The sequence below is a fragment of the Rhinopithecus roxellana genome, chromosome 20, assembly GCF_007565055.1.
Source record: "Rhinopithecus roxellana isolate Shanxi Qingling chromosome 20, ASM756505v1, whole genome shotgun sequence".
Classification (NCBI taxonomy): domain Eukaryota; kingdom Metazoa; phylum Chordata; class Mammalia; order Primates; family Cercopithecidae; genus Rhinopithecus; species Rhinopithecus roxellana.
The window spans coordinates 78,958,898-78,982,206 of record NC_044568.1 but is presented as its reverse complement, the minus strand read 5'-3'; the positions used below and the strand labels follow the sequence as shown (position 1 = coordinate 78,982,206).

The following is a 23,309-nucleotide window of genomic DNA, read 5'->3' as shown; positions in this document are numbered from 1 at the left end:
CATCCAGGGAAAAACTCCTCTGTCCAAGGGAGACTGGGACAGTGGGTCACCGTATGAAGCACCCATAACGTTTTGGGCCCTTTCTAGGTGCTGGGATGCAGATTTTAGTGTCAATTCCTGCTCTTATGGGGTCTATGGACCAGATAAAAAGACAGATAAGTAAAGAAAATGCCTTATGACAAGTACAGCAAACAAACCTGAGTTAGTAACAGGTGACATGTACTGAGTGCTTGTGTGTTCCACGTTGCTCTGGGTCCTTTTTGCAAATGGATTCATTTCATCCTCTCCAGAACCTTCTGAGGAAGAAACTATCAGTGTGTCCATTTTACAAATGGGAAAACTGAGGCACTAAAGTCATGCCCTGGGGCATGGGGGCGCCTGGATGAACCCGGGGGGTCTGGTTCCAGAGTCTGTGCCCTTGACCTCTGCACCCTATAGAGAGGCTCCAGGAGGAATGAATTCACCCAGGGGCAAGCCAGAGAGGGCTTCTTGGAGGAGGTGACATGCAAGCTGGGATATGATAAGTGGAGAAGAATTTGCCAGACCCATCAGGAAGGAGGCAGACAGAAGAAAGATTATGCCTGTGACATGTTTGGGGACATCCAAGCAAGGCAGGTGTGGCGGGAGATGCCACGAGAGACTCTGTGGTTGGTAGGGGCACCAGTGCATCCTGGGAATCCTCTCAGTTCTCACAGACTGGGAGCAGGGAGTCACACTAGTGTAGAGCACAATGAGGGGTGTCAGAAAGACCCACGCGGCTTGATTTTAGACGAACAGGGGCCTGGGATGGACTGAACCAAGACCAGCGGCCAACTTGGAGGCTTGAGTTTTAAGGCCTTGGCTTGGGATAGTGAGACTAGAGATTTCCAGCAATATCTCTCCGTGCCCCATCCCCGCCTCCGCTTTTTATTGAAGAGAAGCTCACACAAAGATAACCATTTAAAAGTGAATAATTCAAGGCCAGGCACGGTGGCCCATGCCTGTAATCCCAGCACTTTGGGAGACTGAGGCAGGTGGATCACTTGAGGACAGGAGTTCTAGACCAGCCTGGTCAACATGGTGAAACCCCATCTCTACTAAAAATACAAAAATTAGCTGGGTGTGGTGGTGGGCGCCTGTAATCCCAACTATTACGGAGGCTGAGGCAGAATTGTTTGAGCCTGGGAGGCAGAGGTTGCAGTGAGCCAAGATCGTGCCACTGTACCTGAGCGACCGAGGGGGACTCTGTCTCCAAAAAAAAAAAAAAAAAAGGAAAATTCAGTGGCATTTAGTAAGTTCATAGCATTGTGCAACCATCAACTTCCATCTGGTTCCAGAACATTTTCATCATCCCCAAAAGAACCCCATCCCCATTTCCTCCCACTGCTGTATACCCATCCCTGGCCACCACTGATGTGCTCTGTATCTCTATGGATTCACCTATTCTGGGTATTTCATGGCGATGGAATCATTTGATGTAGCCTTTTGTGCTTTCAAAGTTCATTCCAGGGCTATCTTGGAGCCCGAATGATCAGTGATAAAACTGCTAGGCCGGCCACCCCGGGCTCCCCGAAGTCTGATCTTTTACTTTGCGTTTAGGATTTAAGGTCATACTTAGCTAGCAGGAGCCATACCATAATCATGAACGTGGTTTTCCCAGGGTGAGGCTTATCCATTGCACTTCCCTGTGATCTCCCCATTAAAAAAAAAAAGATTCAAGATTTGAGGCAGAACACTGTCCCTTTTGACCTGCAGGTTTGATTCTGCAAACATTGAATGAACCCCTGCTTTGGGCGCACAGGGAGTAAGATGTCGCCCAGGACCTTGTGAGCGCCTGAAGTAGCAAATTCCACTGGCCTATTCCAGAGAATTGAGGCTGTTTAGGCTGAATTGTTTATTAGCAGATCTGTTGCTGAAAGTGAGGACCCTGTGGAGTTAATTTCTACGTCCCGAGGATTTCAGATCAATGCATCAGGGTGTGGATGATCGCTGGGTCTGACACTGTGGCTTCTCCCTGGGGGTTCCTGGGTTTTTTGCCTCCGCTTTTAACAGAGTGATATTAACAAAACAGGCCGGGCGTGGTGGTTCATGCCTGTAAGCCTAGCATTTTGGGAGGCTGAGGCGGGTGGATCACTTGAGGTCAGGAGTTCGAGAGCGGCCTGGCCAACATGGTGAAACCCCTGTCTCTAGTAAAAATACAAAAAATTAGCTGGCTTTAGTGATGCGTGCCTGTAACCCCAGCTTCTTGGGAGGCTAAGGCAGGAGAATTGTTTGAACCTGGGAGGCAGAGGTTGCAGTGAGTTGAGATCATGCCACTGTGCTCCAGCCTGGGCAACAGAGTGAGACTCTGTCTCAAACAAAAACACAAACAAAACTGAGATGCAGATGCTCCCTGGGTTGACAAGCACGCCCCTCCCCCTCAACACCCCCCAACCTTTTCTCTTTTGCTAAGGGCTTGAAGCAGTAAAGATGCAGCTGTGGCCAGTCTGCCTCCAGGGAAGTTCTGAACTCTCTCCCCTTTCTTTGTTTTTCTCCCCAATATGAGAGGGCTAAGCTTTGTGGCTTTACACCCTCGGCCCATCATTAAAGTTCTGTTGCCTGTTTACTAAGAAGCAGGTCACTTTGAGTTGCAAAGTGCCCAGTGACAAAATGAATTGGAACCCATCATTGGCAGATATTTTTTGCATGGCATCACAAGTATGTGGTGCAAGTATGTGGCGTGAAAGTGCGCAGTAAACGCACTTTCATGTATTAGGGAGGCAGAAAGAAAGGTGAGCCCTCCAGAGTTCAAATGTGTCAAATGTGTTGCTTCCACTGAGGGTGTATTTTCCTTTCATGATTTTTCTGTTTTTAAAAAATTTCTGGCCAGGCAGGGTGGCTCACACCTGTAATCCCAGCACTCTGTGAGGCCAACGCAGGCTGATCACCTGAGGTTGGGAGTTTGAGACCAACCTGGCCAACATGGTGAAACCCTGTCTCTACTAAAAAATACAAAAATTAGGCCGGGCGCGGTGGCTCAAGCCTGTAATCCCAGCACTTTGGGAGGCCGAGACGGGCGGATCACGACGTCAGGAGATCGAGACCATCCTGGCTAACACGGTGAAACCCCGTCTCTACTAAAAAAATACAAAAATCTAGCCGGGCGAGGTGGCGGGTGCCTGTAGTCCCAGCTACTCAGGAGGCTGAGGCAGGAGAATGGCGGGAACCCGGGAGGCGGAACTTGCAGTGAGCTGAGATCCGGCCACTGCACTCCAGCCTGCGTGATACAGCGAGACTCCGTCTCAAAAAAAAAAAAAAAAAAAAAATACAAAAATTAGTCAGGCGTATTGGCAGGCTAAAAAAAAAAATTATTATTATAATTTTTTGTTGAGAGATATGGCCTCACTCTGTCACCCAGGCTGTAGTACAGTGGTGTGATCACACCTCACTGTAACCTCTAACTCCCAGGCTCGAGCAATCCTCCCACCTCAGCTTCCTGAATAGCTGGGACTACAAGTTCGTGCAATCATGTCTGGCTAATACATATTTTTTAATTTAAAAAAAATTTTTTAAAGATTGTTTTTATATATGATTTTGTGACTCTACTTTTTTTTTTCTTTTTGTTTTGAGACAGGGTCTCACTCTGTCACCCAGGCTGGAGAGCAGTGGCGTGATCATAGCTTATTGCAGTCTCAAACTCCTGGGCTCAAGTGATCCTCCTACCTTAGCCTCCAGAGTAGCTGGGACCACAGGCGCCTGCTACCACGTCCGGCTGATTTTTGTATCATTTGTAGAGACACGGTCTGAATTTGTTTCCCAGGCTGGTCTCAAACTCTTGGGCTCAAGTGATCCGCCCATCTCGGCCTCCCAAAGTGCTGGGATTACAGATGTGATCCACCATGCCTGGGCAAGAATCCCTTTCGTTGAACAAATTGTTGAGAGTTGGAGTGAGGAAAACTTTTGGCTGAAAGGGACCCCAAGATATCCCAAGTGGCATATTTATAGATGTGAAAGTGATTCCACAGCTGGGAATGTCAGTTCCAAATTCTCCATGGATCAGGAGTGCCTCCTTTTCCTTTGCTGTCACCACTGGTCACATTTGGCTAGTTAATTTCTGGGCTCCAGTGCAGCATGGAAACGCGGGGCCCTTTGTTCAAAAAGTGTTCAGAATTTCTTTTCTTTTTTTTGAAATGGAATCTCACTCTGTCACCCAGACTGGAGTGCAGTGGCACAATCTTGGCTCACTGCAGCCTCCATCTCCCAGGTTCACAGTGTGGAGAGGCTGGGCACGGTGGCTCACGCCTGTAATCGCAGCACTTTGAGAGGCTGAGGCAGGAGGATCGCTTGAGCCCGGGAGTTTGTGACCATCCTGGGCAGCATAGGAAGACCCTGTCTCTAAGAAAAATTAAAAAGTTATAGCCAGGCATGGTGACACACACCTGTAGTCCCAGCTGCTCCAGAGGCTGAGACGGGAGGATTGTTTGAGTCTACGAGTTACAGCCTGTGGTGAGCTATGATCGTGCCACTGTACTCCAGCCTGGGCAACAGAGGGAGACCCTGTTTCTCGCTCTCTCTTTCTCTCTGTCTTTCTCTCTTTCTTTCTAAAAGACATTGTGGAGAGTATGTGTGTGAGTTTAGGGTGAGGGGGACTAATTGCTGTTCCTAAGAGTTTCATAGTTGGGGGGGGTGATAAGGAGGGGATGGGGGGTGATGAGGAGAGGGATGGTTAGTGGGTGGGCCTCTTATCCCAGGAGATAAGCCAAATTGAAAGGAAGGCACAAAACAAGAAAAACAAAGTGGGACTAACCGTGGTGGCATTTTCTGGCCTTGGGGCCTCAGAGAGGGAAGACTGTAGAATTTATTTAGAAAACTTCCAAACCAGCGGTTATGAGTCTTTTTTTACTATTCTGGCCTGTTGCTCTTATTCTTTTCAGAATTATAAGTGTGTTTGTGTGGCTGTTTGATCTCAAAGCAATGCTCAAAAAAGGCAGTGTCTCAAAGTCCCAGAAGATAAGATGTGACCACATGAAAGATGGTCTCAATAAAGGGGGAGAGGCAGTGGCCAAAGCCTTAATTTCCAGAATGAGAAATTGGGGTCCACCCATCCTTTAAGGGTCATCAAAAGAAAGCTCCTGTCCTCCCATCCCCCACACCTGTTTGTTGACTCTTTAAAGATGCAATTTCCTGACTTTGGGAGGAGAGGCCGTGGTTTTTGCAGGAATTGCGCTGCTGCTGAGTTCAGCCATTGCCTCTTGGAGGTTTAGGATGCCCCAGGCCTTGTTTTCCCTCAAAGCATTCTGTTGGCAATCAGAAGCAACCATGCTCCTTGAAGATTTCTGTACACACTGGCTTTTTCTCGTCTTGTAAGTTTTTATACGAGTCAGTTTTCATCATAAATCTTGGAGGTGGGTCTGGGGCTGTGATGGCGAGTCCTCGAGGTTCAACCCGGATGTAGGTCACTCTAGAGCCCCAGGGTGCCCTGTCGTTCCCTTTGCTGGAAGTTTCAACAAGGCCAGAAGCAGACATCAGGGGTTCCCGGGGGCATCTGGGAGGGATGTCAGCTGACTTTAGAGGCAAGCTGGGACTTCTGCATTTCCATTCCTTTGTGTCAGAGGAAACTAGCAGCATGTCTCAAACCACTTTACACCATCAGTCTCAGTGTTAAACCCGAGCCTGTTTTCACAAACGCCTCCTGTGATCTCATTACACCCCCACCCTGCCCTCCTGCTTCTGTGGCTTTCTCTGCTTTGCTTCTTGCTCCTCTGAGAGACCTTCTGTCTTGTCTGTCTTTTCTGGGGTTGGGCCTTTCCCCTTCTCTGTAACCTTCTGTGACTCCCATGGCTCATAGCTTTGCTGTGTATTAGGAGCAGAAAGCAAGCTTCCTTACGTCATTTAATATTTTTTAGTAGCTACATTTTTCTTTTTTTTTTTGAGATGGAGTCTCGCTCTGTGGCCTGGGCTGGAGTGCAGTAGCGCGATCTCGGCTCACTGCAACCTCTGGCTCCCGGGTTAAGTGCTGGGATTATAGGCGTACGCCACCATACCCGGCTAATTTTTTATTTTTAGTAGTGATGGGGTTTCACCATGTTGGCCAGGCTGGTCTCGAACTCCTGACCTCAAATGATCCACTCGTCTCAGCCTCCCAAAGTGCCAGGATTACAGGCATGAGCCAGGATTACAGGCATGACCGCGCCCGGCCACCACATTTTATTTATTTATTTATTTATTTATTTATTTATTTATTTATTTTTGAGACAGAGCTAACTCTGTTGCCCAGGCTGGAGTGGAATGGCATGATCTCAGCTCAGTGCAGCCTCCGTCTCCCAGGTTCAAGCTATTCTCGTGCCTCAGCCTCCTGAGTAACTGGGATTACAGGCACCCAATACCACGCCTGGCTAATTTTTGTATTTTTAGTAGAGACGGGGCTTCGCCATGTTGTCTAGGCTGGTCTCAAACGCCTGACCTCAGGTGATCCGCCCGCCTCGGCCTCCTAAAGTGCTGGGATTACAGGCGTGAGCCACCGTGTCTGGCCTCTTTTTTGATTGATTGATTGATTGATTGAGACAGAGTCTTGCCCAGGCGCAGTCACGGGTCACTTGAACTCCTGAGCTTAAGTGTTTCTCCCATCTTGGCCTCCCAAGTAGCTGGGACCACAGGGGTGCACCACCATGTCTGGCTAATGTTTAATTTTTTTTTGTAGAGACAGTGTCTCCCCATGTTGCCCAGGTTGATGTACAACTCCTGGGCTCAAGCCATCCTCCTGCCTCAGCCTCCCAAAGTGCTGGGATGGCAGGTGTAAGCCACCATGCCCGGTCTAGTAGCCACATTTTGAAACGTACAAAGAAACAGGTGAAATTAACAATACACTTAACTTCATATATCTAAGCTGTGGCCATTTTAACATATCAATATAAGAAATTATTAATGAGATATTTTACGTTCATTTTTTTCCTACTAAGTTTTGAAACCCAGGGTGTGTTTTTACATTGACATTCTATCCCAAATTGAATGCTAAATTTTTATCAAAAAACATTTTGATCTATATTCAGTGGTTATCAACTTTACTATTGAAAAAGTGGATTCACATACCCAAGGCGTCCCAGACTTCCATGAAAGCTTCCCAATAATTGAATTGTTAGTTTTTAAGTTTAAATTGCTTAAACTTAAATACAAGTAAAAATTCATTGGCAAGTAAAAAGATGAAAGAAAGCTAAAAAAAAAAAAAAATTCAGTTCCTCCCTCACACTAGCTCAATTCTTTTTTCTTTTAGAGATAGAGTGTCGCTCTGTCACCCAGGCTAGAGTGCAGTGGCATGATTATGGCTCACTGTAGCCTCCACCTCCTAGGCTCAAGTGATCCTCCTACCTCAGCCTCCTGGGTAGCTGAGACCATAAGCGTGCACTACCATGCCTGGCTAATTTTTTTAATTTTTAAAATTTTGTAGAGACACGGTCTCACTATGTTGTCTAGGCTGGTCTTGAACTCCTGGGCTCAAGTAATCCAACTGCCTCCACCTCCCAAAGTGCTGGGATTACAGTCATAAGCCCCTGTGCCCGGCCATAAACCACATTTTAGGTACCCAACAGCCCTACGTGACTGTTGGCTACTATATCGGGCAGCAGATACAGAGCATTTCAATCATCACAGAAGATTCTGTTGGACGGCACTCTCTGATGATAGAATGAAGTCTTGAACATGTGTTCTCCAAGAGACCTTCAGAGTTTTCTGGAACGCAGCCCCAACCCATCTTTACTTACTGACTTTCTTTTTATCATGTTCACTCCCCGTGCCTCTATTCCACTTTGTTTTGTTTGTTTTTGAGACAGAGTGTCGCTCTGTTGCCCAGGCTGGAGTGCAGTGGCGTGATCATGGCTCACTGAGGCCTCTACTTCCTAGGATTAAGCAGTCCTCCTGCCTCAGCCTCCTAAGTAGCTGGGATTACAGGTGTGTGCCACTACACCTGGCTAATTTTTTTATTCGTTGTAGAGACAGGGTCTCACTATGTTCCCCAGACTGGTCGTGAATTCCTGGGCTCAAGTGTGCCTCCTACCTCAACCTCCCAAAGTGCTGGGATTACAGGCATGAGCCACTGCACCCAGCCTTTTTTTTTTTTTTTTTTTTTTTTTGAGACGTGTCTGGCTCTGTTGCCCAGGCTGGAGTGCAGTGGCTGGATCTCAGCTCACTGCAAGCTCCGCCTCCTGGGTTCATGCCATTCTCCTGCCTCAGCCTCCCAAGTAGCTGGGACTACAGGCGCCTGCCATCACGCCCGGCTAATTTTTTGTATTTTTAGTAGAGATGGGGTTTCACCGTGTTGGCCAGGATGGTCTCGATCTTCTGACCTCGTGATCTGCCCGTCTCGGCCTCCCAAAGTGCTGGGATCACAGGCGTGAGCCACCGCGCCCGGCCCCAGCCCTTTTGTTTTGTTTTGTTTTGTTTTAGAGATGGGGGTCTCACCATGTTGCCCAGGCTAGTCTTGAGATCCTGCCTGGGCTCAGGCTATCCTGCCACGTTGATCCCACAAAGTGCTGGGATTACAGGTGTGAGCCACCTCACCTGGTGTCTGTTTCCACTTTGAGGTGAATACCCGTTCTTCGGTTCCTCCAGAGAAGTCTCCTCCTTGGGGCTTGGTTTAGAGGCAGGGCTTCCGAGAAGGACTCTACCCTTCTCCCTGCAGTGGGATTAATTGCTGCCTTGGCTTCCCACGAGTTCTAGAAAATGAGGCAGACAGTGTAGGGAGAGGGGAGAGGTGGCAGGCCTGTCCGAGCCCTGTGCTGTGGCTCGCTGCCCTGGAGCCTCGTTTCCCATTTCTCCCGAGACAGATTTGAATGGCTCTTCTAAGGCAGCCTGAACGCTGCCCAGTTAGAAAAACAGCCACACAAAGAACAGCACTGTGTCTGCCTCCAGCTGTCCCATGGCTGCTGGAGCATGGAACGTCAGACAGGAGCACACTCTGGGTGCAGGGTGTAATTCTAGGCGAGCAGCAGCTCTGCCAAGGCTGGAGGGAAATCCTTTCTTTGCCCTCACAAAAGAAAATGTGTGCCTGGCTGCTCTGGTGCTCATTTTTCAAAATGGGAACTGGAGTCTATGTGTATTTCCTTCTTAAAAAGCTATAACACACAGGCTGGGCGCAGTGGCTCACACCTTTAATCCCAACACATTGGGAGGCCAAGGCAGGAGGATCACTTGCACCCAGGAGCTCAAGACCAGCCTAGACAATAAAGTGAGCCTCCCGTCTCTACAAAAAATAAAAACATTAGCCGAGCGCAGGGACGCGTGCCTGTCGTCCCTGGGAGGCTGAGGCAGGAAGATCACCTGAGCCTGGGTGGTGGAGGCTGCAGTGAGCTGAGATCGCACCACTGCACTCTAGCCTGGGTGACAGAGTGAGATCTTGTCTCAAAAAAATAAAACAAAACACAAAACAAAACTATAACACACATACTAAAAAGTATATACATTTTAATTGTACAACTCAGCTTTTTACAGACTGAACATACCTCTGTAACTAGCCCCCAGGTGAAGAAAGAGAACAGGACCCGCCCCCTGCAAAGGCCCCCTCGTACCCCTTTCCAGATTCTTCTTCCTCTCCCAAGAGTAACCGCCCCATGGATTCATTTTGCCTATTTCTGACCTTTATTTAAATAGCATCATACAGTGTTCATTTTGTGACATCTGGCCCCTTTGCTATTTGCGATGCGATAGTTTGTGGTTGGTTTTTGAATGCCTTTGTCTCTTCCGTTACCTGAAACAGTTAGTGAAAACCATAGTGGTTTAAAAACCAAAAAAAAAAAAAAACCAAAAAAAAAAAAAAAAAAGAAGAAACATCAGATATGGAAGATAGGTCATTGTCCGGTAATGGTTTAAGATATGAAGAAGAAATAACTCATATTTGGTTGATGTTTCCCCTTGGGATTTTCCAGGTTTTGGTGATTTTTGGTAGTAATTATTTACTTTTTGATTTTTATTTAGGGAATCCATTAAGATAATAATTCTGGGGTCTTGAAGGACATTAACCCTCTTCCTGGGTTTTGGACAAAGCTGGATTGAAGTCATTTTCTCAGAATTTCTGTTTGCCAGAAAGAAAATTGAAGACTTGGGTGAAAAAGAGAGAGGGAGAGATCAATTGAATTTCTTATCTGTTATGTTCTGTTTCTGTTTTAGGTAAAATGTCGGTTCCAGGACCTTACCAGGCGGCCACTGGGCCTTCCTCAGCGCCATCTGCACCTCCATCCTATGAAGAGACAGTGGCTGTTAACAGTTATTACCCCACGCCTCCAGCTCCCATGCCTGGGCCAACTACGGGGCTTGTGACAGGGCCTGATGGGAAGGGCATGAATCCTCCTTCGTATTTTACCCAGGCAGCGCCCATCCCCAATAACAATCCAAGTACGTGTGGCCTCCCAGGCCTCCCTTACCATTCCTTGGCCCTCCACCCTGGGAGTCAGGAGAGTGGGAATCAGGAGAGTGACAGAAGTGACTCTGCCAAAGAGTCTGAGTGAAGTGCCAGTACGTTCCAGTTTTATCCCCTTACCTTGAAATTGCACACACAGTCTTTTTTTTTTTTTTTTTTTAATTGAGATGGAGTCTCGCTCTGTCGCCCAGGCTGGAGTGCAGTGGCGTGATCTCTGCTCACTGCAAGCTCCACTGCCTCCTGGGTTCACGCTGTTCTCCTGCCTCAGCCTCCCTAGAAGCTGGGACTACAGGCACCCGCCATCAGGCCCGGCTAATTTTTTTTTGTATATTTAGTAGAGACGGGATTTCACCGTGTTCGCCAGGATGGTCTCGATCTCCCCGCCTCGGCCTCCCAAAGTGCTGGGATTACAGGCATGAGCCACCGTGCCCGGCCACACACAGTCTTTTAGATTCCGTGTTGGTGAGGCTCATGGCTTTTCCATAATGAAGTATGGTTTAGGATCTTTCCCATGATCATCATATATGAATCCTTTGGCACGTCTCATAGAGGCACAACCAACTTTCTTCTGAGAATGGGAGTTTGTGTCTTAAGGGCCCCACCTTTCCTCCTAAGGTCTGATGCAGAACTTCTGCCCTGAGGCCAGGGCCGAGGTAGGAACAGGGAGAAGAAACTGGCCTGAGTAGTGTGTGATTGTGTTTTCATACCAGCTCGCCCTCAATGCAAGTTGCTCTTCTGCTTTTGAGCAACTAGATGGTCCCTGTCCTTGGGTGCTTTCTTTTGCCCAAGTGTGCCCTGGTATGTCACTGCTTCAGTATCACAAGCAGTTCTGGAAGAAATCTTTAGCTCAGAGAGGGGACCCGTGAATCAGACCGCCTGGGTTCACATAACCTCCTTGTGCCTCCACTTCCCCATTTGTAAAATAGGTTTCATCCAGTACCTATTTACAAATATCAGTGGGTTGTTAACATGAAAGGAAGTTCTGTGTGCCAAATACAGACTACTCATTCGATAAAAGTGAATTCTTATTGTTGTGTTCAAGTTATTTTGAACCGTTGAGCTGGATTCTTAGACCATCCTGTGATCAATAGATAGTTTCTTCTTCTTTTTTTTCTTTTTTTGGAGACAGGGTCTTACCAAGTTGCCCAGGCTGGAGTGCAGTGGTGCCATCATGGCTCACTACAGCCTGGACCTCCTGGGCTCAAGTGATCATCCCACCTCAGTCTCTGGAATAGCTGAGGCTACAGGGATACACCACCACACCTGGCTAATTTTTAAATTTTTGTGGAAACGGGATCTCACTGTTACCAGGCTGATCTTTAACTCCTGAACTTAAACAATCTTCCACCTCCCTTGGCCTCCCAAAGTGTTAGAATTATCAGCATGAGCCACAGAGCCTGGCCCAAATAACTTATTTTTGAACCCCAAAAACACTTAATAAAATGTATGAACTGGGTGTGGTGGCTTGTGCCTGTAATCCTAGCTACTGAGGCAGGAGGATCACCTGAGGCCAGGAGTTCCAGATCATCCTGAGTGACATAGTGAAACATTGTCTCTATGAAAATAAAATTAGCCGAGTGTGATGGCTTGCACCTGTAGTCCCAGCTACTTGGGAGGCAGAGGTGGGAGGATTGCTTGAGCCCAGGAGGTTGATGCTCCAGTGAGCTATGATTGTACCCCTGCACTCCAGCCTGGGCAACAGAACAAAACCCTGTCCCCTCCTCAAGAAATTTCACATAAGTGCTCAAGTATGATTCAATACTACTTTTCTGAAAGGAGGGTCTTTCTATGAGTGTTATTAAGTTCAGTTAACTCTGTGTAGTAATATTCTCCTAATCCATTTGTTACATAAACGGCATTCTAACAACATAAAAAGGAACAGAAGGAAGTTGCTTTGACAAAAATATGAGCTTAACAACCGAAGTGCTTGATGATTGTCATCACCCTGGATTCTCTTTTTTTGAGATAGAGTCTTGTTCTGTTGCCCAAGCTGGAGTGCAGTGGCGTGATCTCAGCTCACTGCAACCTCTGTCTCCCGGGTTCAAGTGATTCTCCTGCCTCAGCCTCCCAAGTAGCTGGGACTACAGGCGCGCGCCACCATGCCTGGCTAATTTTTGTCTTTTGAAACGGTTTCGCCATGTTGGCCAGGCTGGTCTCCTGACCTCCAGTGATTCACCCGCCTCGGCTTCCCAAAACCAAGGGATTTGCTGGGATTACAGGTGTGAGCCACCGCACCCGGCATGGATTCTCTTCTGATTCTTGTGAATGTTCAGACATGAGCATTATTTCATATTTTCATTTCTTGTATCAACACAGTTCACGAGCTTATTGTCTTACAGAGTTGACCTGCGTTTCCTGGCTTGGTAAACTCTACCCTTATCATTGGGTATCAGAGTTTATCAAAGGGTCTGTGTAAAAAGAGTGGATTGTTTATCAAGGGCTGCTAGGCACAGTGTGAGGCTGATTAAAATTTATTTATTTATCTTTGAGACTGAGTCTCGCTTTGTTGCCTAGACTGGAGTGCAGTGGCGCAGTCATGATTTACTGCAGCCTCAATCTCTCAGATTCAAGTGATCACCTTGACTCACCTCAGCCTCCTGAGTAGCTGGGACTACAGGCATGCACCACCATGCCGGGCTAATTTTTATAGTTTTTTGTAGAGATGAGGTCTTATCATGTTGCCTAGGCTGATCTCAAATTCCTAGGCTCAAGCAATCCTCCCACCTCGGCCTCCCAAAGTGTTGGCATTACAGGCGTGAGCCACCACGCCCGGTCCTCCTTTTTTTTGAGGCTGAATCATATTCTGGTGGATGGAGAAACCTCACTGTGTTAATTCATTGGTCCATCAATGGACACTTGTGTTCCTTCCCCTTTTGGCTCTCATAGGTAGCCAAACGATGAACGCATGCTTTGAACACGGATGTACAAATGTAATATTTGCTGGCATCCCTGCGTTCCTCTCTTTGTCCTGTTGTGAATGCTATTGGCCTTGTTTCCTGAGCAGCCTGTGTTTGTCCCTCTGCCTTTCATCAGTTACCGTGCAGACGGTCTATGTGCAGCACCCCGTCTCCTTTTTGGACCGCCCTGTCCAAATGTGCTGTCCTTCCTGCAACAAGATGATCGTGAGTCAGCTGTCCTATAATGCCGGTGCCCTGACCTGGCTGTCCTGCGGGAGCCTGTGCCTGCTGGGGTGAGTCTGCCTCCCACTTGGCCCCAAGCCCTCCTGCCCTTCTCTCGGGGTGCTGGCGGGGGGGTGGGTTCTCAACTGCACCATGCTTGGCATTCAGGGCCAGACATTTGTGTTGTTTTTTTTTGAGATGGAGTCTCACCGTGTCGCCCAGGCTGGAGTACAGTGGGGCAATCTCGGCTCCCTGCAACCCCCACTGCTCAGGTTCAAACGATTCTCCTGCCTCAGCCTCCTGCATAGCTGGGATTATAGGGGTACACAACCACGCCCAGCTTATTTTTGGTAGAGTCGGGGTTTCACCATCTTGGCCAGGCTGGTCTCGAACTCCTGACCTCAGGTGATCTGCCCGCCTCAGCCTCCCAAAGTGCTGGGATTACAGGCATGGGTCACCATGCCTGACCCAAGACATTTCTTGATTGTAGGGGGTGTCCTGTGCATTGTAGGATGTCGAATAGCGTCCCTAGTCCCCCACCCGCTTGATGCCAGGAGCACTACGCTCCCCACTTCTGACCAAAAATACCCCCTGGGAGGCCAAGTCATCCCTGCTGCTCTTAAGTCTATCAGTCCCCAGAAATTGGTCTTCCGTCTTTTCTTCTTGCTTATCTGCGTGTAGAGACAAGCTTCACAGCTGCTTCCAGCTGTGTGTAGGGCAATACCCTCAGGGATTCCTTTTTCTTCTAGAATTTCATGACCTAAATAATAATGTTTGCTGGAGCCTGAGGGAAGCTTTAAACAATCTGTACATTAAAATTCTTCATAGGAATTGCTTCAAAACTTCTTATCCTTTCATGACCCAAAGTATTTTTCCCATTGCCCATGCAGGGGAATTATGTAAATATTTATGTCTGCACCCAGGGTATTATGTTTAAAGAGATAATAGTTTCTGTTCTGGGAGAAAAATCTGAGGAAACACAATCAATTTTTTGTTTCCCACCGAGCAGGTAAAAGTAGCTTCCTTATTCCTGGCCACGTGAGCCACTCAGAAAACCCCAAGGGGCTTCATTCTTTTCCTTGAAGGAACCGATGTTTGTGAGTTTCAGGAGCCTCAAGCAACCGGCACATTCCTCCACATTGTCCTTTGGTGACTTGAGGTTGAGAAGGAACAATATTTCTCTTCCTAACTTCAGTAAGAGGCTCAGAGTCCCGGAGAGTTTAGTTAACTTCCTTGAGGTCATGTGTTAAATAAGGAAGGAAGGAGACAAAACAGCTTTCTGGGCACCTGATTCCCCCTCTTGCCCACAGGACTCTGCTGTTGTTTTCATTCCATGGGCAGAAAATGCTAAAAAAAAAAAAAAAAAAAAGAGTCCATTGCCTCTGGACATTTGTATTAAAACAAATTTTTATCTTTGAAATCAGGGAAAAGACGGAATAGAAACTTACTTGTTTTGTTTTGTTTGAGACTGAGTCTTGCTGTGTTGCCCAGGCAGGAGTGCAGTGGTACGATCATAGCTCTCTGCAGCTTTGACCTCCTGGGCTCATGCAATCCTCCCACCTCAGCCTCCTGAGTATCTGGGACCACAGGTGTGTGCCACCATACCCAGCTAATTTTTAAATTTTTCTGTGTGTGTGTGTGGAAGCAGGGGTTTTACTATGCTGCCCAGGCTGGTCTTAAAATCCTGGACTCAAGCAATCCTCCCGCCTTGACCTCCCAAAGTGCTGGAATTATAGAGGAATAGAAACTTACATTGAGTATTGGCCTCTGCCAATCTGGCTTTAGAAATTGAGGCAGCCTTTCTTTCCCTCCCTTTGTTCCTTCCTTAAACATGGTAGAGTGGGTTCAAATCCTGCCTCTCACTAGCTGTGTGGCCATGAGCAAATGACTTTACCTCTCTGTGCTTCGGTTCCTCATCTATAGACGGGGGGACGGGGCAATAACGCCCACCTCAGGGGCTGCTGAGGATAAAATATATGTGTGTGCTGCCTGGAGCCGTGCCTGCACCTGTAAGCCATAGGTTAGGATTCCTGCTGAACGAACTGACTGCTCTTATTTGAGCTCTGGAAAACTTAGGCAATAGGAGGAAATTTCTTTCATGAGATAATTTCCTCATCAGGATGTTTCCAAATTCTGCTTTTTGTAAACCAGCGTCTTCCTGTAAAAGGTTGAGTTTTAACCACGTTTTTGACAAACATTGGTTGTCAGGCTGTCTGAAGTTCCTGCCTGTGTATGCCAATGGTGGATTATGTAGGTTAAGTTGTTATTTGGGGAATTCTACTTGGTTGCTGTAAGAAGCAGCCTGTGTATATGGGAAAGAGATCAGTAAGACAGGGGTTGGCAAAACGGCCCTGGAGCCAGGCGCCTGTTTTAAGTTTTACGGGAACACAGCCACGCCTATTGGTTTTTGGATTCTCTGTGGCTGTCTTCTCGTTGCAAGGGCAGAGCTGAGTAGTGGCAACAGAGGCTCCATGGCTCATCAGGATGAAAGTATCTGGCCGGGTGTGTGGTGGCTTCCACTTGTAATCTCAGCACTTTGGGAGGCGGAGGTGGAAGAATCACTTGAGGCCAGCAGTTCAAGACCAGTCTGCGCAACATAGCAAGACCCCATCTACAAAAACAAACAAAGAACAGCAACAAAAAGACTAAAAGATCTACTGTCTGTCCCTTTGCAAAAAAAAGTTCACCAAGCCCATCTAAGACTTTGAAAGATTCCCAAATGACCCAAGATTTGAAAATCATGCTCAAAGGGGGTCTGTCCTTAGGAGGAACCTTGGTGTTGGCTGGCATGTTAATTTCCTAGGGGTCCCATCACAAATTACAACACACCTAGTGTTTAAAACAACAGATATCGACTCTCAGTTCTAGAGGCCAGAAGTGCAAAATCAAAATATCAGCAGGAGCTGGGTGTGGTGGCTCTCGCCTGTAATCCCAGCACTTGGGGAGGCCAAGGCAGGAGGATCACTTGAGGTCAGGAGTTTGAGACCAGCCTGGCCAACATGGTGAAACCTCATCTCTCCTAAAAATACAAAACTTAGCTGGGCGTGGTGGCATGTGCCTGCAATCCCAGCTACTCAGGAGGCTGAGGCAAGGAGATCTGCTTGAACCCAGGAGGAGGGAGAATTGCTTGAACCCTGGGCAACAGAGCTAGACTCTGTCTCAAAAACAAACAAACAAACAAACAAACAAACCTAAAATGTCAGCAGGGCCACGCTCCCTCCTAAGTCTTCAGGGCAGAATGTTTTTTTGCCTCCTCCAGCTTCTGGTAGCTCCGGGTGTTCCTTGGCTTATGGCCTCATCGTTCCAGCCTCTGCCTCCGTCTTCACATGTGCTTCTGCCCTCTCTGTATCTCAGTGTGTCCTCTTCTCTTCTTCTAAGGTCATTGGGTTTTGGGGGTCCACCTGGATAATCCAAGATGATCCCATCTCAAAATTCCTAATTATACTGGCAAAGACCCTTTTTACAAAGAAGGACATGAACATGTTTTTGGCAGCCAGTGTCCATCCTATTGTGGTCAGTAACGCGCTCCATATGTCTGTCTCTCCTCCCAGGTGCGTAGCGGGCTGCTGCTTCATCCCCTTCTGCGTGGACGCCCTGCAGGACGTGGACCATTACTGTCCCAACTGCAGAGCTCTCCTGGGCACCTACAAGCGTTTGTAGGACTCAGCCAGACGTGGAGGGAGCCGGGTGCCGCAGGAAGTCCTTTCCACCTCTCATCAAGCTTCACACCTGGTGGAGGTTCTGCCCTGGTGGTCTCACCTCTCCAGGGGGCCCACCTTCATGTCTTCTTTTGGGGGGAAATGTCGCAAAACTAACAAACTTCCAAACCCCAAAAATTGCTGCTTGGAGTCGTGCATAGGACTTGCAAAGACATTCCCCTTGAGTGTCAGTTCAACGGTTTCCTGCCTCCCTGTGACCCTGAGTCCTCCCATCTAACTGTGATCATTGCCCTCTCCGAGTATCTTCCAGTGATCTGCCGTCAGTGGCTCTTTTTTCCTGCCTCTGTGAGCCTTTCCGGTGGCAGTCTCAAACTGAGAAGCCACAGTTGCCTTATTTTTGAGGCTGTTCTGCCCAGAGTTCAGCCTTTAGTGCCTACCATTATCTTGTCCATCTGTTCCCATCCCTGATGATAAAGATCTTGCCTTACAGACTTTACAGACTTGGCTTTTACATTCTGTAACTTCAGACTTCATTAGCACACAGATTCACTTTAATTTCCTAATTTTTTTTTAAGTACAAAGAGGGGCTATTAACACCCAGTACAGACATATCCATGAGGTCATAAATGCATGCTAGAAAACTAGGGCTGGATTTTATCAGTGCCCTGTCTCCCCTTGTTTCTCTGCGCCAGATCTTTAGTGCCCCTTTCCATACGGGGATTTTTTTCTCATAGGGTAATTATATGAACAGTTTTTATGACCTCCTTTTGGTCTGAAATACTTTTGAACAGAATTTCTTTCTTTTAAAAAAAAAAAACAAAACACAGACGGGGTCTTACTGTGTTGCCCAGGCTGGTCTTGAACTCCTGGGCTCAAGTGATCCTTCTGCTTTGGCCTCCCGAAGTGCTGGGATTGCAGGCATGAGCAACCGTGTGGGGCCTGAACATAATTTCAAGAGGAGGATTTATAAAACCATTTTCTCTAATCCTGTGATTGGTGTCATTTTCCCATTTGCCAATGTAGTCTCACTTAAAAAAAAAAAGGAAAAGAAATGGATAATTTCACCCGCTGCCTTTACTTGGGTTTGATGTGGTTCTTAAACACCTTCATCATGGAACTCCCAGAGTGGGGTCCCTCTTGGGTTCCTGGTGGTGGGTTTTGAAAGATAAGGGAAAGCACATTTTGAGCATGTCTGGGCACCATGGTGCGGAACACGTGGGAACCAGAGCTGTTTCAGAGGAATCTGAAGTCTGATTTTAGTTTTCAGAGACACGGCTTGTTGTAAAACATCAGGAGACATGATTTCCAGGACTCAAGCAGCAAGCTAGGATTCTAGGTTGGCTGCTGTGTCATCTTTGAAGTCAAGACAAAGCTGGGCTCGACCTTCAAGAGTCCTCGTTTTGACCATAATTCAGCCTAGGGAACTCATGTGAATACTACTATGTAAAAATAAAACCTAGACCTTGAGCGAACATCTGTATATTGGTTGAAAATGATAGTGGTAACCATTGATCCCCCTTACTTCATTTGACGTTTGGAAAATTCCAGTAATTATCATTTTTGCAGTGAATATGGATACCACATAGTACTTTGGTGTTACCTGCTTTTGAAAAATAAAGTCTTTGGTTCACCCGGTGAACTATTTATGAGTTCTTTTGGTGTGAAGAAAGGGCTCATGTTGCATTTCCAGCCATTGCTACAAAGAACCTTTATTTGCTCAGTAACGGTAGAAAGTCCTTCCCGATTAAAAACTTCAGACTTGCTGAATATCCTGCAATGTCTAGATGAGCGATGTTGATTTGGGTGAATTTGCTAATGAATCAGATTTGAACATGAGGCTTTTGGAACCCAATAGGCGTCGTTGATGGCAGCAAGCCATAGCTTTCAAGTTTTAATAAAATGCACAGAAGAGAGCTGTCCTCATTCATTCTCTGAACAAAACATGCTTTGTGAGATGCTAAAAGGAGGGTATTGTAACATGTCAGGAATATGGATGCTGCCTTCCCCCCTCCTTTGCTACCTGATGATACAGCTTCATTTTGCTAGATGCAAGGAAATAATGTCATCTTGGTATGGCTTACATTGTCATTTAAACCCTAAATTACAGTCTTGAAAAATTGCTGCTTTCCAGATCTTGATTGTGTAGTTTTGGGGCCATGCATATTTAGCAGTTTGGCTCAGATGGTGGCATATACATGATCTCAAGCTATTATTAATTACACATGCAAAGTCTTCAAAACAAGAGCCCTATTTCAGGATCAGTAAAAACATGTATTACGTGAAACTTTCATGTCAGATGCCTGGAGTACGAAGCGTTCATTGGATATTCCATTTTACTGTTCAAAGAATGGACTTACACATCAAATTAAAAGGCTCTTTTTTTGTTCCGCCACTGTTTGATGGGGACTTGAGAGTCTCTTGCAAACACTGGTTCACATTCAGTTAATGAAAGGGCTTTATACCTGCCTGCTTGGACCGCAAAAGGAATTTTACCAATCTGAAACCAAAAGTGGCTATTTATCTTATATTCTGTTATGTTCATCTAGGCGAGGTGGCCTTCTAAGAAGTGTTGGTTTGTGTCTTAACCAAATTATTCAGCTACTGCATCTCTTGAAGCCAGACTTAAGCATATGATGGATTCCTTGCTGACCACGGCGTTACCCGTGAAGATTTTTTCTCTGGGACAACTGGCTTCCCAGTTGCTAACGAGAACACTTCTGTTGGATACTGAACTATTTATAAACATGGCTTCATATACTCACACCATTTGGCCTCAGTTTTCTCTCCAGTGAGAGTCTGACGTATTTGGGATGTTAAAAATCCTTCTCTGACTTTCTGGGCTCAAGATTTCTATTAGGAGTAAATCTAGACATTGGAATTTTACTTGCAGAATTCTGATTTGCCTTTTGGTTCCTCAGTCCTCTCCTTCCTGTATGACTGAAATGTTTACAATGAGTCGCCTGTTTTTTGCAGGCACATGAGTGAATTGGAAGTAGATCTAGCAGGGACCATGAAAGAGACATGAAGAGTAGTTTCGCTTTCTATTTTTTTGAGAGGGAGTCTTGCTCTGTCACCCAGACTAGAGTGCAATGGCATGATCTCAGCTCACTGCAGCCTCCACCTCCCGGGTTCAAGCGATTCTCCTGCCTCAGCCTCCTGAGTAGCTGGGATTACAGGTACCTGCCACCATGCCCAGCTACTTTTTGTATATTTAGTGGAGATGGGGCTTCATCATGTTAACCAGGCTGGTCTTGAACTCTTGACCTGTCCACTTCGGCCTCCCAGAGTGCTGGGATTACTACAGGGATGAGCCACCGCACCTGGCATTTTTTTTTTTTTTTTTTTTTTGAGACGGAGTCTTACTCTGTCGCCGGGGCTGGAGTGCAGTGGCCGGATCTCAGCTCAGTGCAAGCTCCGCCTCCCGGGTTCACGCCATTCTCCTGCCTCAGCCTCCCGGGTAGCTGGGACTACAGGCGCCGCCACCTCGCCCGGCTAGTTTTTTGTCTTTTTTAGTAGAGACGGAGTTTCACCGTGTTAGCCAGTATGGTCTCGATCTCGTGACCTCGTGATCCGCCCGTCTCGGCCTCCCAAAATGCTGGGATTACAGGCTTGAGCCACCGCGCCCGGCCTGGCATTTTTTTTTTTTTTTTTTGTTTTTTTTTTTTTTTTTGAGGCGGAGTCTCGCTCTGTCGCCCGGACAGGAGTGCTGTGGCTGGATCTCAGCTCACTGCAAGCTCCGCCTCTCGGGTTTACGCCATTCTCCTGCCTCAGCCTCCCGAGTAGCTGGGACTACAGGAGCCCACCACCTCGCCCGGCTAGTTTTTGTATTTTTTAGTAGAGACGGGGTTTCACTGTGTTAGCCAGGATGGTCTCGATCTCCTGACCTTGTGATCCGCCCGTCTCGGCCTCCCAAAGTGCTGGGATTACAGGCTTGAGCCACCGCGCCCGGCCGGCATTTTTTTTTTTTAATCTAAATTTTAAATAAGATTCTGGAGCTCAGATTAAAACGAAAAAATAAATAAATAGCTCACCACCAAGTATAGAGTCTAGTGCATGTAACCATGTAACTAACCACCTTGTAACTGCTCTCTGCAGTATTAAAAAGATGTTCTCCCGATTAAGTACCTTTTCTCCTTCTCCTTCCCTTTCTGTTCCTTTTTTTTCTTTTCTTTTTTCTTTTGAGATGGAGTCTCACTTGTTGCCCAGGCTGGAGTGCAGTGGCACAATCTCGGCTCACTGCAACCTCCGCCTCCAGGGCTCAAGTGATTCTCATGCCTCAGCCTCCTGAGTAGCTTGGACTACAGGTGCGCTCCCTCATTCCTGGCAAATTTTTGTATTTTTAGTAGAGACAAGGTTTCGCCATGTTGGCCAGACTGGTCTCAAACTCCTGACCTCAAGTGATCCGCCTGCCTCGGCTTCCCAAAGTGCTAGGATTACAGAAGTGAGCCACCATTACTGGCCTCAGCATTTAAGTATTCTTAAAGCTCTTAGTATTGCAGTGCCTCTTAAGTGATCTTGGCCTGTTTCCCAAATGGGCAAAATCAATTTAATGGGTTCGTCAAAAGTCACAGTGCATTACTCATAATAGATCTGAGTATTATTTGTAAAACTTTTGGATATATAGATGTGTGTGTTTGGGGGAGGGGTCACAGTGTAAAGTAAGTGTGAAGGGTAACATCTGGAAGCCTCTGATTGGTGTTTGTGGATTTCACATTGTTTATTATTGATTAGCTCCTGCGGTGTTGCAGGCATTGAGGTGGAAAGCGCAACCCTGCCTAGGAAGAGTGAACAGTGGGCTTAGCACTGCCTTGCCAACATTTCTTCCCCCTTCCTCTTCCCTCCTTCCTTCTTTCCGTTTAAAATTCACCTAGTGTTAAAGTACGTAATCAGGTGGCTTTTAGTGCATTCACAATGCTGTGTAACCATTACTTCTACCTAGTTCCAAAACATTTTTATCAGCCCAAAATAATACCCCAAACCCATTAGCAGTCACTCCCCATTCCCTCCTCCCCACAACCCCTGGCACCCATCAGTCTGCATTCTGTCTGGATTTACCTATAGTGGGTATACTATATCAATGGAATCGTAGAATACGTGATCTTTGCGTCTGACATCTTTTGCTGAGCATCATGTTTTCAAGGTTCATCCACATGGTGGCGTGAACCAGTGGTTCATTCCTTCTTGTGGATGAATATACTCCATTGTGTGGATAGACCACAATTGGTTAATCCACTCATCCTTTGATGAATGTCTGTGTTATTTCTACCTTTTGGCTATTGTGAATAATGCTGCTGAGAACATTTGTTTACAGGCATATGTTTACAGACATGTTTTCAGTTCCCTTGGGTGTATACCTAGGAATGCAATTGCTGGGTTATAGGGTAATTCTACTTGTATGGTTCATTGATTGATTGAGACCAAGTCTCACTCTCTCACCCAGGATGGAGCACAGTGGCGTGATCTCAGCTCCCTGCAACCTCCACCTCCCGGGTTCAAGCGATCCTCCTGCCTCAACCTCCCAAGTAGCTGGGACTACAAGTGCATGTCACGATGCCTGGCTTAGTTTTTGTGGAGGCAGTGTCTCACTATGTTGCCCAGGCTGGTCTCGAAGTCCTGGGTTCAAGCCATCCGCTTGCCTCAGCCTCCTGAGTAGCTGGGATTACAAGCACACGCCACTACACTCAGCTAATTTTTAAATTTTTTGTAGAGTCGGGGTCTTCTATATTGCCCAGACTGGTCTCAAACTCCTGGGCTTAAGTGATCCTCCTGCCTTGGCCTCCCAAAGTGCTGGGATTACAGGCATGAGCCACCATGCTTGGCCTTCCCATTTTCACTGAAGGTCTTTCTTTGTGCTTGCATTGGTTTGCCTTTCCCTGCATTCGTTGTTTGTCTAACTAAGTGGCCTTATTTTATGTTCTTCCTGCCTTCTGTCTTAAAGTCTTAAATCAATTCAGGCCTCTATCAGTGACCAGATAGTGTCCACATGTGTACATGTGAGAGGCGGAGGTCTGGGTGTCTCTATAGGGGTGTGTGTGTGTACTGGGGGCTGTGTGTAGGGGGATATGTAGGAGTGTGTCTGTGTGTATGTGGGTGTGTCTGTGGGTGTTTGTTGGAGGGTCTAGGTGTCTGTCATGTGTGTGAGTTGGGCTCTGGGTGTCCGTAGCT

The 23,309-nt window shown here is 47.0% G+C and overlaps 1 protein-coding gene across 9 annotated transcripts in view; it reads left to right on the top strand.

The window, feature by feature from the left end:
• The window catches only part of LITAF (lipopolysaccharide induced TNF factor), an 80,774-nt gene extending 61,991 nt beyond the window's left edge, over window positions 1–18,783 (top strand). For all 9 annotated transcript variants that reach the window (XM_030925150.1, XM_030925155.1, XM_030925152.1 and 6 more), the window contains 3 exons: window positions 10,117–10,341; window positions 13,400–13,556; window positions 17,037–18,783. In XM_030925150.1, coding sequence (XP_030781010.1) covers window positions 10,122–10,341; window positions 13,400–13,556; window positions 17,037–17,145 — 486 coding nt within the window. In that variant the 5' untranslated portion in view covers window positions 10,117–10,121 and the 3' untranslated portion in view covers window positions 17,146–18,783. The remainder of the gene's footprint in view (window positions 1–10,116; window positions 10,342–13,399; window positions 13,557–17,036) is intronic.
• Window positions 18,784–23,309: the final 4,526 nt, after the last annotated feature.